Source organism: Magnolia sinica, chromosome 17 (genome assembly GCF_029962835.1).
Source record: "Magnolia sinica isolate HGM2019 chromosome 17, MsV1, whole genome shotgun sequence".
NCBI classification, from domain to species: domain Eukaryota; kingdom Viridiplantae; phylum Streptophyta; class Magnoliopsida; order Magnoliales; family Magnoliaceae; genus Magnolia; species Magnolia sinica.
The window spans coordinates 13,742,833-13,759,620 of record NC_080589.1 but is presented as its reverse complement, the minus strand read 5'-3'; the positions used below and the strand labels follow the sequence as shown (position 1 = coordinate 13,759,620).

Genomic DNA, 16,788 nt, shown 5'->3' with positions numbered 1-16,788 from the left:
CTTCTTTTTAAAGGAGAAACGAAAAGTACACTAAGTCAGTGCTCCCTAATTTCCTCCAGCCTTCTTCTCAAACTCCATGGATAGCTGCCTACCAAAGAAGCGAAGCTGAATAGGGGTTGTGTTAAGAAATAGTATAGTTCCTACGAGGATATTCTTGTAATCAAAGTAAATCTTTGAGATGGGCTTGGGATCTCTTAAGATTACCATGGATAAGCATGAGAATATTTCTCGAATTTTCTCACAGAGACAAGAAGCCTTTAAAAACCATAACTTCGTATTCATTCTATTACATCAATAGAGAAACAATTCATTTTCTTTAAGGTTCTTTTCATGTCCATTTGAGCAGCCGAAGTATCCCTTCTAAGTTCCATCACAATTTGTCCAACTCTAACAGCATGGTCTACTAATCTCAAATCCATAGTTCCTTTACCCCCCTTGAACCAGATCATTGATGGGAGAAACAATTAGTACAAAATAGAACACTGCTAGAAATTGTTGTGGATGACATGCCAGGTGTAAAAGCTGCGGCAGCATGATTCTCACAACGTCAGCGTATCGCCTAAATTCTTCACACAAAAGGCAATCAAAACAACTTTATGACAATGTAACGATAGATCGTTGACATGAATTTGTTGTTAGAAACTTGGTAAGGACCAACGATAACCATGACATGTTTAGTAGGGTAAGGTACGGGAATGTGGTTTGATACAAGATTGAATGAAAATAAAATGAAAGACGCTTCAAGACTTGTAGATATAACTCTACCATGTCATGCTAAATTATATATATGGGTGCTTCAACACATAAATACCCCATGTATGGATGCTTAGGTCTGTTGAAAACTTGGAGACAATCAACCAAACAGTTATCAGCACACAACATACCAATCCCAGCATATGATTCAACACCCTTAGGCATACAATATAGACATTAATGGCTGTGAGATTTAAGATATTTATTGTGCCCTTTTATCTGCAAGACTGATTTTGATTTCCCTGATAGAGGTTGGAACCTGTAAATTCACTGCCTACAATTCTCAAAAGTCAAGATGCCTCCTATTACATTTTCAGAAAATTACAAGAAAGTACAAACTGCAACCAACTATATATGAAAGTGTGCAACATTAGCCTCCTTCCATACGTAACCATCCCACTCTATTGGCTTCTACAACTTGAAGATTTATAAAAGAGCTGATATCTTTAGTAGAATTCAGGAACTGCCACAATAGACTGAAATCAGATTAATCCAATAGATGCAGAAGAGTGGGATTCAGTAAAGAGTTTCAAAGACAGATTTTAGATGAAAATTGATACCAATAAAAGGCTTCTTGAAAGAAACCATTTCATTGACATGCAGGGCCCACCCAAATGATCAACCAATTTAATTTCATTTCATTGACATTGTAGAGGCATTATCAATATTTCATTATATCAGAAAATACTAAATAATCAAGAAGAAATTTGGAAAGCACAATAACTGAGACATTTAACCTAGCAGCTTCTGGGAAATGACATGCTATAGGCTTCAATCTAAAATTGGCATTTTCAAGGACATGTAGGATCAGATATCAATCATCAGTCCGTGGCTCTATCAAAATCTTCTTTTTTTTTAAATTATAAAAGTAACGGATTTCATTAAAGAAAGAAGAAGGACAGCCACTGCCGAGATGGCAGAAACAAAGAAAAGAAAAAGGAGAAAAGGAAACAACTACTGTCCTAGGAACATAAAATTAAAATCCTTGAGGAAGGTTATATTAGCAGCCCATTCAATAAGTAAATACTTCGCCCTGGATCCCACTATGGCTGCCGAAGACTGAGAATTGTTGAAGCATCTATTGTTCCTTTCGCTCCAGACCGCCCACCAGATTGCTATGATAGCCATTCTCCAAACGGTCGATCTGATTTTCCCCAGATTACACCCATGCCAGAGAGACAGCAGCTGAGCGGCAGAGGCCGGCACACAACCGCTGACATTAAATCTAGCCCAAAAATCTGCCCGAATCTGGGAAATGTACTGACAGTGAACAAGGAGATGGTCTACTGATTCCTCATTATCCATACAGCAGAGACAAGTATTAGGGAGCTGCATGCCTTTCTTTTTCAGATTATTGATCGTTAGAATCCTGTTTTTAGACGCCAGCCAAGAGAAACAGATGAATTTTGGGGGAACTTGGTACTTCCAAATGAAAGGAAAGGCGCGAGAAACTTGAGACGGAGATGGGGCGATTGCTGTGTATAGAGATTTGACCGAGAAACGAGAATTTTTGTCCCTCTTCCAGATTACTCTGTCTTGTTCCGTCTGAGTCGGATTAACACTAGAGAGGCACCCAAGTAACCCAGCGTAATCATTTACCTCCCTTTCGGTGAGATTTCTGCGACAGGGAATGTCCCAAACAATACCGGCATTGGATAGGGAGTAAAAACTGATGATAGGAGCATCTTTAATAGCAGTGAGACGATATATGCTTGGGAATCTGTCCTTCAGACTCAAATCCCCCAGCCAACAGTCCTCCCAAAAACGAATTGCGGCACCATTCCCCAGATCGAAACCCACATTCTCCACCACAGGCCTTTTTGCTTGAAGGATGCCTTTCCAAATATAAGAAGCTTTGTAAGCAGTGGAATCCTTGGTCCACCAACCCCCCCGAGAGAGCTCTATCAAAATCTTCTAATAGCCTGGCAGGGACAATTGAGGGCAGTAGTCATAATAACCATTGCAGAAGCTAAAGCAGTTCAGATGAGCCGACACAAAATGCTCTGAGAATACTTGTGAATATCTCTCCCCCTCTGTTAATTGACAAGGATTACCAAATTGCTATCAATTGTTCATTCCATTCATATCATTGGCATCTAATTGATGGCACTTCTGATGAAACCTTTGATGTTTTAGCCTATATCAAGGTTCATCGACATTCGTTAGCCTCAAAACCTATCTCTGTTTAAATCATGGAATCAATAAGTGAGTTTCCTATTAGCATCTGAAGAGGTGTCTTACGAATTTCTTTTTCCATCTTTTGAAAATGGACTGGTTTTTCAGACTCGGTTCATCTTTGAGTTCTCATGGATCTTGAGTTGCTTGAGAACTTCATCAGGTATTGCACCGTTGCCTAGCATGGTATGGATGTGGCTTGAATAGTACAATTTTTCTTTTTTACTTTTTAAATAAAGGTTATGAACAGAATCGGTCTGCCAATATAATAAAAATAAATAAATAAAAAAATAAAGTTTTTGAGTTACAGGACCTGAAGTGACTAATTCATGTATCTTCCAATTGGAGAATTGTATGGAATATGATAACCATGTGACAGCCACAATGATTACAAAGAAACTCCAAAATGAGCAGCATACTCATGTCTGAGTTGGAAAAAACTTTGGGGTGGCTTAATGCCATGCCAAATGGAAGTCAAAAAGGGTTCTGATCTTCCCCCACCCAGTGTCTGGTCAAACCCAAATCCAGAAAAGAACTCCACTTGGCACTTGTTTGCATGAAGCAGGGGCGAGAGCCAGGAATTGCCTGTTTTTTAATAGTCAGAAGTTCAAGGCTTCTAGCAGCCGTCTGAACTATAAATGTAATACAAGTATGTGTTGTAAAATGAATACATTGTACTGCTAACCAAGTGTTCTCACAGTTGTATGATATACAATTTGAATTGCATAGTACAATCCACAATTTGAATCATATGTTCAAATTGTATATCTGAACAAATCGTATGTTTTCTGTCAGGTTTTTATTTTTATTTTTAAGGTAATGACTATTTATTTAGGAGAAAACGAAGGCTCAAAAACAAAGGTACATTACATCCCACCTAAGAACGACCCCTCATTTTGGTCAAAATCTTGCAGTCGAAATCCATGATACAAGAAGCCCAGCCGATTATATACATTTTTCCCTCTCACATACATCCATCACAGAGCCAGTCTTGTTTCCGAAATATCTCCAGTTTCTCTCCACCCAAATAACCCACTAAACCGCCATCATTACAAGCTTCTGCACCATCCCCTCCTTTTTCTTTAGTCCGCTGTCCGCCTCTAGGCCAAGCTAATAGGAGACCCACCATGGACCCCAGCATCACCCAAGAAGACTTGAAGAATGCTATAAAATTTTTCCCACACTCTCTTGCAAATGAACAATGAATGAAGAGATGGTCCATTGATTACACCCCTCTCACACACATAGCAGGGGCACTGAAAATCAGAAAAATAAAATAAAATAAAAAGATGCACTTCTTCTTCTTTTTATTTTTTATTTTTTTATTTTTTGGTTTCCCCATGTTTTGTTTCTAAAAGTTATTTAGGGCCACTTAGGTTAAAATATAACTTCACTTTACACTTTTTACACCTTTTGAGAAACAAAGAGAGGATTTGGGGGTATTTTACTGTTTTTTTTTTTAAAAAAAAACAAGTGAGAAGAATCCAAAATTCTTTCTCATCTCTAATTGGATACAAATGGCACTTGTTTCCACGCATTACCACATCAAGAAAGGTACAAAAACATATAAACTCTTTAGGAAATCTTGCCATTCATGTTCATTTTATTTTTAAGGTATTTTCATGTAACTCTCTCAGTCGTCTCCTTAGTTTTTGTGCTTTTTTTTTGGGCCTACTTTTGAGTCTTTAGGGTTTGGTTGATATTCAACATGGTGAAAGGAAAGGGGAAGGATGATCATGCTAATGGTATCACATGGGATATTGTTCCAAACCTTCACTTATGATGCATTTTTTTTGGAAAGGCATATTGGGGAGGGGTTTTCAAATGAAATATCACCTAGCAGAAAGAAGAATGTTGTTGTATATACCCAAGTGACGAAGTGGTGAAGTTTTACTTGTTGGGTGGAATGAATGAGACGCAACAAAAGAAAGATGCCATGCATGACATTGAAAGAGTTCTGATTATACATGAGATCAGTGAGGGGGAAGAGGAAGAATGGGGTGGAGGCAATGAGGTCAATGTATGATTTTGTAGGTAGGAAAGGTGGGGAGGAAAGCAATCCACCCTACATCAAAATTGGAAAAAGGTGGACAGAGGGAATGTATGTCTTGCAATCTCGAGATTTTTATATGCGACCACTCTTCCTTTCAATTTTATTAAAAGCCCGTCTTTTTTTCTTTCTTTCTTTCTTTTGCTATGATGGATGCAGTAGCATCTTTTGGAATGGGTTTGAAGCTTCCAAGCTACCATGAACTTAGAAATAAATACCTAAAGATGGAAGTTCAAGAGATTGAGAAAAGCTTGGGAATATACAAGAAAAGTATCCGATTTTTTTTAAACGAATTAGAAGAGCATCCGATGGATGAACCAACAAAGTAAATGGGCCTGTTACCAGATTTTTGGTAAATAATCCTGGTGATACAGTTTTTCTGAGGTCCATTAATGCATCAAACATTTCTAAGAACGCGGACAACTTGTTTCAACTTCTTAATTCGGTAGTTGAAGTAGGGGAAAGGAATATAGTTCAAGCAGGTTGAACCAAACTGGTTAAGTATCAGCCGTAATGGCTGATACATAACGATAACGGCCGAGTTCGTTACACCACACGGGGGTCGAAACAGTGACGCCCTAGTTTCGGCTCGAATCGGCCGTTAAGCCCCATAATGGCCGCTACTGCCTTGTAACAGCTAGGGCACAACGGTTGTAAACGACTAGTTGTTTTGCAATTTTTCTCATTTTTAAGCACTTTTTTTTCCAAATTCATTCTTAAACTATTATACTGCAAAGTCCAATCACTCTTATCTTGAATTTGAGGATCAAAACAAGTTATTTCAAGAATTTTGTTATATCGAAGCTCCGTGGGCCATTTTCCAAAAAATCTTCAAAAATAAATATTTATACATTTCTTTTAATCTCTATTGTTATGGTTGAATATGATGCGTTATTCAAATTAGAACATATGAATGTACATTTTACAGATTATGCAACTGATTTTTTTTTTCTCGGACTATTTTCGACCAATTTTTAAAAATTAGGAAAAATCAAGTGTTTTTCAATATATATATATGATGGGTTAATGATATTAGAACATATAAATGTTATTTTTACAGATTATGCAAATGATTTGGTATTTTTTGTATTTATGGACTATTTTTGGCCTATTTTTAAAAATTAAGAAAAAAAATCAATCTTTGTGTTTTACTGGTTGAATATGATGTGTTAATGATATTAGAACACATAAATGTTCTTTTTACATATTATATGCAAATGATTCTGTTTTTTTAATATATATTTTTTTATTTTCAAACCATTTTCAGCCTATTTTAAAAAATTAGGAAAAAAAATCAATCTTTTTCTGTTTTAATGGTTGAATATGATGTGTTAATGATAGTAGAACATATAAATGTTCTTTTTACAGGTTATGCAATTGATTTGGTATTTTTTGGTAAATTTTTGTGTTTTCGAACTATTTTCAGCCTATTTTTAAAAATTAGAAAAATCAATCTTTTCAATCTTTTTCTGTTTTAGTGGTTGAATATGATGTGTTAATGATAATAGAACATATAAATGTTCTTTTTACATATTATGCAATTGATTTGCTTCTCTTTTTTCTTTTATTTTTTGTATTTACGGACTATTTTTGGCCTATTTTTAAAAATTAAGAAAAGCATGTCTTTTTTTTTTTTTTTCTTGTTTAATGATTGAATAACAATTTTGTATTAATATAAGATAGCATGATGTGCTTGAATGTCATATTGTCATTATTGATTCAATCTTCTTCTTTTTTTTGTTCGAATTAGTGATTGTATGTTTATATTTTGTTATTTTGGGCAGGTTTTGGAGCTTCATAATCATAGGGTTTAGTACTAAATTTCTTTTTTATTGATTAAATTAAGAAGAAGTTAGAACATTATTTCATTAATCTATTTACAAGTTTCGAGATTTAATTATTTCGTTCTCTTATAAAAATTGTATTTAGACACACAGAATCGAGTAGACTCTTCCATAGGCCATATCTAGCTAAGAGAATGTCTAGCCAACAAGTGAGGATATTGGATGGCAACATTATCGGATGGTAATTGGTAGTAGGCACCAAATGAAGTGCAACTATTGTGATAGACTAATAACTAATGGAATTACATGACTCAAACAATATTTGGCACATCGAAAGGGTCAAGTTACGGGATGTACCAGAGTGCTAAAAGAGATCATGATTTTGATGCGAGCAAGTTTGGATGAGTCGAATGGGAAACAAGCTGCTGTGCAGAAGAAGAAAGATGCAATTTTGGAAGTCGCTTGACGAGAGGTATTTGGTCCTTAATATATGGGCATTCGTGATGAAGAGATCTGACGAAGATTTAAATCGGGAAATAACTATTGCTAAAAGAGAGAGCGTACGCCTTGCTCGTGAAGAACGAGAACGTCAACGCGTGTTTGGCGAGGGATCTATACGTGATACCAGGGGGGTGTAACTGGCAGTGTGACTACATCTGTAAGTGGGGGTAGGTTAGGTGAATTACGACATATGTTTGGCGGTCAACGGGAGGCATCTTCACGTAATGCCCATTTGCATGTGGATGTAGAAAAAGATGAGTTAAGGAGACCCTTTATTGATCTATTCCTATTTAAGAAAGAATCAGCTAAACAAAAAAAGACAAAACAAATGTGGAGTAAAACTTTCATTGAGAAACTAGGTAGGGCAGCGGCAAAGTAATTTATACATGTCAAAATAACCCCCAAATGCAGCCAATTCTCCATATTGGCAGGTGGTAATTGATGCAGCAGCAGAAGCAAGTGAAGGAATTAAAGCTCCCACGACTAGGGAGATTAGGAAAAAATGGATAGATGCAGAGTATGCGGATGTGAAAGCATTTGTGGCTATCTTGAAACCCATATGGCAGGCCAGATGATGCACGATCATGTGCGATGGTTGCACTAGTCCAACCAGACACAGCATAATCAACTTTATGGTGTATTGCCACTTGGGAACGGTGTACCATAAGTCAATTGATGCATAAGATAAAACAAAAAATGTTACTTATATTTTTTTCTGTAATTGATAAAATGGTGGATGAGATTGGAGAGCAGAATGTGTTGCATATTGTTACAGATAACGAAGCAACATATAAGGCTCCAGGACAAAAGTTGATAAAGATACCACATATATTTTGGTCACCATGTGTTGCCCACTATATTGATCTTATATTGGAAGATATCAGGAAGAAGAAGAGTATTTAAGGAAATGGTCAAAAGGGTAAGAGAAGTAATGACATTTATTTTCAATCATAATCAAGTAGTTACAATATTGAGGATCTTTACAAAGGGAAGAGAGTTGCTTAGGCTTGGGGCGACTAGATTTGCAACTAGCTTTATAGCCCTGAAGAGTTTGTACCAGCATAGGAGAGAGTTGAGTGAGATGTTCACTTTCCAAGATTAGCTCAACACAAAACATGGGAAGAAGATATCAGGAACACCATTTGAGGTTGTGAAGACCATAAGGGGCAATAAAATATTGGAAGAAGGTCCAAAAGATCTTAAAGGTGATGGAGCCACTAATAAGGGTACTGTCTTGTTGAAACCAATGAAGCACCTACCATGGGCTTCCTCTATGATACCATGGATAAGGCCACGCTAGCAATTCAACGTAATTGTTTAAACTGGGAGGTCTACTGAAGGATGATCGATAAGAGATGGATATGACAACTCCATCATGAACTTTATGCAACAAGTTACTATCTAAATCCTAAATACATATATGCCCAATCATTTGTTGTAGATGATGAGGTTCCTGTCGGGCTAAAGAATGTGATAAAGAGATTAGATCCCGACTTAGATATGCAAATAACAGCATTGAATGAATTAGATACATATGAAAATCGCCAGGGTAACTTTGGAGATGCTCTTGCACAACATGCAATATCTAGGTTGTCACCTGTCGAATGGTAGATGAATTTCGGAGAAAGTGCGAAGGCTCTCCAAAAACTTGCAGTAAGAGTTTTGAGCCAGACAATATCTTCCTCTAGCTGCGAAAGGAACTAGAGTTGTTTTACACTTATTCATTCAAAGAAAAGGAATATATTGCAAACTAGGACGTTGGATAAGCATGTCTTCATGCACTATAACATGAGGCTAAGAATGTGGCGACATGATAGGAACATTACTACAGCAGCCGCCAGTGACACAGACGATTGTCCAATAAACATGGACAATATTGATGATGAGGACAACCTGCTTCTACCTTGGTTGGAAGTAAGAGAAAAACAAATAGAAGATGATAGTGAAGGATTGGAAGTGGATGACTCAATAATACGTACGACGCAACAAGAGAATCGTGTAGCTGTGTTGGACCTAGAAAGGGATAGATTTCATACAAAGTCTAGCTCAATGAAAGAGTACAAGCAGTATAGTAGTGATGGTGATGATGCACTTGATGTTGGTCCCACTTCTAGTGTTGCTCGGCACACCGGCATATAGCCATCTACAGATCGCAAGGCCAATGAGCATCGACAGGGTACGCGAGGTCGGACTTAATGAGTTTATTAAGTCAAGATACAGACAATGAGAGGAGGCTAGCTCCAATGGTGCACCACCAAGAGGTCCGAAACATCAACAGGCTTATGGTACCGGGAATTATAGATATTCTTACGACCGATGGGATCATACAGAGCCTATTCCGTCACATTCATGCTGGAGTAGTCCTGATCCACATGTTCCATATGATTACAAATATCCAGATCCATATCCAAATCCAAGTTATTCAAAACAGCCCAAGTATGGGCACCAATATGACTATTCAACGGGCATTGGTGGATATCCTTTCTCGGGGTCAGAGTCATTGCCTAGTCAGGATTAGTCATCCTCTAATTTTGTTGATCTGATTTTTCTCTTTTGCACTGGATATTTTATGGATATGCAACAGCTACTCCACAACTACAACCTAATGATGACAAGAACGTGGAGGTCGAGCAACCACAACAAAACATATATTCATTTTGGTGGTAACTCGAGAGTTTTATTAAGGTTAGTATTTTTTTTTCAACATTATTTACATTTAAGGTAAGTATTTCTATACCCATTACCCACACATTCATCAAGCACACACTTGACACTGCCAAACTTGTACTTAAAATAACTCCCTTAACAATCAATCAAGTAATCCTTAATCAAGTTGCACGGGAGTAAATCAGACACTACTATTTTTTTTTTCCTTTCTTTTATATCTTAAGGATGACAGGATGGGAATTACAAGAAAGGAGAAATCTCTAGCATGTTCAAGACTTTCGATAGAATAAAGTAAACATTGTAATTTATGCAAGTCCTCACCTCACACTCCTCAAGAACAGGTACGTAATGAGAATTGTAGAGTAAATTAAATAATAGCAAACACCTATACATGTGAGATATTTTGATATTAAATTCATTCTAATATATCTATCATTGGTATTAGATAGTTATGAACTTGAATCTTTGAGTTTTGCAGTCAATTCCAGGCTGTCGGGTTCATAAATTCATCAAACAACTCGATACAGCTTTCTCACCAAAGAGTTGAATGTTACACCACCATAAACACATTCAAAATTATAAATGAATGCATATTTGGAATATTTAGAATTTTCTGGATTTTCTGGATTTTTTAAGAACAAAGAAAAATTCTGACCGTTACAGGGGGCGTATCGACCGTTACGGGGCTGCAACAGCCAATACGGCCCATAACCGTATCGGTAATGGTGGGCACCGTTACACCCACCATTACCACAACGGTACGCCTTATAAAATCCTAATTGTGTGTTGGAAATCAGTTACAATTTCAAGTTCTGAAAATAACCCCAGCTGTTTAAAATTTCTTTCTATGTCCTTTACATATTCAAAATCCAGCTCCCAAGGAAAACTAATTGCAGAGGTAAATTTTTCCCCCTCTACTCACATTATATATAGTATAGATGATTGAGGAGTTTCTAATCACATAGAAAAATATAATTGAGAATTACAATCTAATGAAATGTAAAATAAATGGCTACAAAAATTGTTTAAAGAAAGAGAAAATTGTGCTTTTGTATATGTCAAAAATACACTTTATGCTGACATGAAAAGCACATAATGAATACCACAACAGTATGCCTTATGAAATCCTAATTGTGTGTTGGAAATCAGTTACAATTTCAAGTTCTGAAAATAACCCTAGCTGTTTAAAATTTCTTTCTGTCCTTTACATATTCAATGTCCAGCTCCGAAGGAAAACTAATTGTAGAGGTAACTTTTCCCCCCTCTACTCACATTATATATAGTATAAATGATTGAGTTTCTAATCGCATAGAAAAATATAATTGAGAATTACAATCTAATGTAAAATAAATGGCTACAAAAATTGTTTAAAGAAAGAGAAAATTGTGCTTTTGTATATGCCAAAAATACATTTTATGCTGACATGAAAAGCACATAATGAAGCAAGAGCATGAATAATGTGTTAAAAAATACTTACGCCCCAAATAAAACCTCTTGCATTTCTTTATACATTACCAAGGGGTAGTAGCTCATCACTGATACCAAGAATCACAAGCTAATTCCAAACTAAGGCAAACTAAGGCAAAACACCATAATATTATTTGTTGACATGAAAAATATTGATGGAAGAAGCAAAGGCATACACCTCCTAAGTATTTCAAATGTTTTAAAATGAGTAGAAAAATTTCTTGGTTGTGCTATACAAAGATGTGATGAGCTTAGAACAATGTTTGAGTTTAAAGTTATTTATAATAAAAAAAAATCAAGTGCATATCATTGTTGTCAAATGGCATATGCAATCATCTGCGACCCAACTGGAATGTGCATATGTAATTGCACAATCGCATGGCCCCCCAAAATATTTTTTTGAAAAATAATTATAAAAAGGTATTTAAAAAAATGTAAAAACACTATAAGTGTAGAGGATGGTTTTCGTAGTTTTATACCAATTTCATTAAAATTTTGTTACATTTATTACATCTATTAGGCTAAAATAGATCAACTAACAACTACTCAAATGAAATCATATACACAAAAATGTGTGTGTGTGTGTTTTTTTTTTTTTTTTTTTTTTGGGGGGGGGGGGGTTTAATTTTAAAGCCGTATGCGATCACATATTTCTGTATGTGATTGCATAATGACCAACAATCATAAAACCGCATATACCATGTATATGCTATAAAAATGGCATATGCAAGCGTAGATGCATTGAAAGTGCTAGATTATTATAATATTAAGGTACTCCTATAATTGCACAAAGCATGAAGCGAAGCAACAATAAATTCAAGTGTGAGAGCAGGGAAGGACTGAATGTTAACAGTATAAAACTAGGGAGTGGGAGTGCAAGCACAAAGCATGATATGAAGCAGGAGTAGCACCTTCTTAGATGGATTGTGCAACTACTTCCTCCCCATTATATTTTGAAGAATTGGAGAAGAGAGGTGATGGTTGGTAATGCCAAAGACCATCTTCAATTTGTTATATAAGGCAATCCCCTAAGGAATATTTAAGGAAGTACTATAGCTATTTGTGACAGATTTGTTAAAATTGCGGCAATTGGTTCAAAATATGACGAAGCCTTCAAATTTCCTGATAGTTATTCAAAGTATGTTTCCTAAAGAAGTGATATAAATTATAATAAAGAATTACGGAATCTCCAGTTATAGCATCCAAATTGATGAAATTGTCTATGCTGGTAATGTATGTCATTAGCCAATTGACATGAAGAAACTTTAGTTAAGAGTGTTACTTCACAAACTATATGTGGCACTAAAGAAGGGTTAGACTATAGGTCATCAAATCTTTTCTTACTACCTCCATCCATGTTCTTTTGAGCCTTCCACTTGCCCTTTTAGAGCCTTTAACTTGTACCAACTTACTCTTTGAATGTAATCAACCAATGTAATAGACTATTAGATCACCTTTGATTGTAATCAACCTATGTAATATTACATTGCACCTGTGGGAGTTTAGTGCTCTCATTGCCAATCCACAAGCCAGAAAAAGGAGGAGTTGCATGCAACCGGCATCAAACTTATGCCATAACTTTCATCATGAATCCGAACAATGTGTTGTTTTATCGAAATTAAAACGTTTATTAATTTTTTTTTTTTTTTTTATGGAGTGTTTATCTATTAGAGTTCACATGTTACTAGTTATTATAGTAAATCCTTTTGGGTGAATCCCAATGGATCCATGCAAGACTTGAACATCATATGATAATGGGTTGAACACTAGGCCCTTGTGGATCAATGAAGCCACTGGCTCCTTTAGGAGCCAACAACTAACAACTTAACATCAATATGTACCAATAGAACTCTTCAGCCATGACTTAATTACTCCAAGATGCACCCATGGATTTAAGTAACAATTTCGGTGTGCAAATCACCAAGGGCCTGAAACCGGTATGACTTGCCTTGTATCGGTACATTTCAGTTCCATAACGGTATGGTAACTCATTACTTTTCGGATTGAAACTTATATGACTTAAGATCATACTAACATATATCAGATGAGTTTTAAAATCCTTAATAGCATGTGGGAAGCGTGATATTTACTCAATTAATGTCTTGGGAAACTATAATGTCTAAGCGAATGTTATGTCTTCTATATTTTGTATGTCAGTTTGGAGTAATTGTTGGACACCATGCAGGACCTCACATTCCCCAGTCGTAGTTTCCAACAAGAGGAAGGATAAACACCATGTGTGCCTTTAAAGCTCTTCAATCCATGAGGGACAATCGTTGATGTCTTTGATCTTATTTAATACAACAAAATGTCCTCTTACATACTAGTTTGATTTATCAACCCATGTTCTCGGAACAATAAAACCAGTCTTTCCAGCATATTTGTTGGAAAACTCATATGCACTCCCTTCAAAATCAAATCCATGCTAACTTTTAGTGATCCATCAATCTTAACTAACGCTTCATCTCCGCTTCTTGGATATGAATCTCCTCTTCGAGGTCAAAATTTAACCTATGATTTGATTGAGGAAAAACTTGACAATCAGGAGTATTATAATCCCCACTATAAAGATATTCATTGACCTGCTTCAATCCATTACAAATTCATCAGAAAAATAGATAACAAATTTCAACCAAACTCTCTAAATTTCACCTTCTCATTATATTAATTTCAAGAGTTGAAGAATTTTGAGCATCACAACCTGCATAGCCACATGGGTCCCCATGAAACAATAGAAAATGGGCGTCAAAGGAAGCAGCATGTTGATGTGACTGTGTGCAATTTACATGGCTCGCCACGCGTTGCAAAGTCCTGTGTCCATGCATGGTTTGTAGCCACTCCTACAACATATGCTATAAAGGATTTTGGTCCCATTATCCACTACTATCCTCATGAATCAATATTAACCATCCCCAGATCATCAATATCAACGAATCATTTGAAAAACTAAAAAGAATTTCAGTCAACAATAGAAGGCACAGATTATCCTCATCATAAAAATCTACCATCTCAAAAGACATAAAAGAAAAAAGAAGAATCAAACAAACCACAACTCTCATAATTATCCCCAAAAACACTAGACTCCAAATTGAATAATAGCTCACAGTATACATCAATCAAGTAAGCAAAACAAACGGAATCCAGTCATAATTCTCAGCATACTTTCAATATGTCAAAAATCCCCACTACACAAAAGGAAAAAAAGTTTACCCCTATTGTCATTCAGCAGCACCAGCAGTGGCAGTGGCGGAAACAGTTTTCGAGGAGTCCCCGGCCTTACCATCGCTCGAACAACACCCTCCATGATGGTGGTGGTGGTGGTGGTGATGGTGGTGGTGGTGCTGCTGGTGCTGCCTTCCCTTGAGCTGCTTCCTCATGTCATAAGCATCCTCACCGTCGGCATAGTACTTGGCCTCAACATCATGGATCTTGTAGCCGAGGGTCTCAGTGTAGAGATTGAAGGCAGCGCGGTTGCTGCGGCGGACATGGAGAGAGACGTAGTCGGCGCCGAAGACCTGCTCCATGGCGTTCTGGGCGGCAGTCATGAGTTTGGTGGCGAGGCCGAGCTTGCGGTGGGTGCGGAGTACGGCAAGAGAGGTTATGTGGCCGTGGCACTCGGAAGACTCCTCCTCCATCTTGGCAAGGACGTAGCCGACGATGCGGCCGCCGTAATCCTCGGCCACGTAGAGGAGCTGAGGCCAGGAAAGGATGTGGTAGAGGTAATACTTCATCTGGTAGTTCTCTGGGAGGCAGAGCAAGTTGCAGGCCTGCATCGCCAGCAGGTCGTCGATTGTAGCTTGCCTTATGCAAACCATCTTCTCCTCCTTCCCTTTCTTTTGCTCTTTCGATTCTTCTTCAGCTGGACTGGAATGGAATGGAAGAGCCGGGACCTAGGTTTGGGATCTTGCTGGTATGGTGTTGAACCTGAAAATTTCAAGGAGTCAACACAACCCGTTGCCAACCTTATGCAGGTGGGTAGAATTCTAGCTAACAATATTAAGCCACTGCATCTCCGATGGAACAAATGAAGTATGCCATATCTACAATAGGGCCAACCATTTATGTCAAACACCCACATCAATTAGCCAATGCTTAACCTTCAAACCCAAGATTAAAAACTTATTTTCTTTAATCCTAAAATCCTCACATCCCCGATTCCTAAAAACGCCAATTTGTAAAATCAGAAAATCCCCAATTTTAAAAGTCCTCAAATCCCCAAAATCCTAAAATCCCTAAATCCCCAATTTGTAAAATCAGAAAAACCCAATTTGGGGTCCACATTCAAATCTGTAAGCCCTAAAATCTCCAAATCCTGATATAAGGGTCCACATTCAAATCGGGAATCTACAAACTACTAAATGTCAATAAAGAAAGAGAAATAAATAAATAAAACACAGAAGGTGAAATCCCCAATTCCAAAAATCCTCAGATCCCCAAAATCCTAAAATCCCCAAATCCCTAATTTGTAAAATCAGAAAAAACCCAATTCGGGGTCCACATTCAAATCTGTAAGCCCTAAAATCCCCAAAACCCTAAATGAGGGTCCACATCAAATCAAAAATCCATAAATTACTAAATCCCCAAATTCCTAAATCGGCATTGAGATTGAGAGAGGGGAAGAGAGAGAGAGAGAGAAATACCTCACGTTCGACAAATAGTCTTCAACCGAGCTTCAGAGAGAGAGAGCAGGGGCGTGCGTGGGGAGGGCGTTCGTGGATTAAAGACACACACAAGAAGGGTTAGAGGGAGGGAGAGAGAGAGAGAGAGAGAGAGAGAGAGAGGATTGGGGCGAGAGAGCGGAGCGGGACGCGGATTAGCTACTTACAGGTTGAGTGAGGTCACCAAGTTCCGTGGGGCCACTATGACGTATGTGCTGTATCCACACTGTCCATGCATTTGGAGATATTATTTTGGGGCATTATCCAAAGAATGAGGTAGATCCAAAGCTTTAGTAGACCCAGCCACATAAAACAGTAAGGAGAGTGATTCCCACCATTGAAACCTTCCTAAGGCCCACCATGATGTTTATTTGAAATCCAAACTATTCACAAGTTAACACAGACATGAAAGAAGGTAAAACACATGTATCAGCTTGATCGATAACTTTAATGGGCCTTAGGGCGTGTTTGAATTCACGTATAGTATTGTTTTGCATTGTACATATGTACGGTCACGGTATGTCAGTCACTGTAGCATGGTTCACGTTGAAATGACGGTCAACAACCTTGGTATTTGGTTACGAGCTACTAAGTCCATGTAGATGTTGCGCCAAACAGTGTCCACGTTTGGGAATAGAGTCTCCGTTCTGCTGCGTACATGTGTTATTATGAAGTACGACAAAGTATTACGGGAAACGGATTGGCTACTACCCCCGACACCAGCCAATGGCCA

At 37.4% G+C, this 16,788-nt stretch overlaps 1 protein-coding gene across 6 annotated transcripts; it reads right to left on the bottom strand.

Annotated features, from left to right (window-relative positions):
- Nucleotides 1-258: 258 nt before the first annotated feature.
- On the bottom strand, nt 259-16,173 carry LOC131231930 (N-terminal acetyltransferase A complex catalytic subunit NAA10-like). 6 transcript variants are annotated; one of them, XM_058228331.1, is made up of 3 exons: nt 16,038-16,173; nt 14,608-15,321; nt 259-566 (listed from the first exon to the last, which is right to left on the bottom strand). In XM_058228331.1, exon 2 carries the CDS (start codon nt 15,210-15,212, stop codon nt 14,616-14,618), a length of 597 nt encoding a protein of 198 aa, XP_058084314.1. In that variant the 5' UTR covers nt 15,213-15,321; nt 16,038-16,173; the 3' UTR covers nt 259-566; nt 14,608-14,615. The 6 variants fall into 6 exon arrangements, with proteins under 6 accessions (XP_058084314.1, XP_058084315.1, XP_058084313.1 ...); XM_058228332.1 differs by having other exon boundaries at nt 259-559; XM_058228330.1 differs by lacking the exon at nt 259-566 and adding an exon at nt 898-1,216.
- Nucleotides 16,174-16,788: the final 615 nt, after the last annotated feature.

What these genes read in the sequence shown, in the direction of transcription:
- LOC131231930 (XM_058228331.1), bottom strand. Translation starts at nt 15,212, where the DNA reads ATGGTTTGCATAAGGCAAGCTACAATCGACGACCTGCTGGCGATGCAG.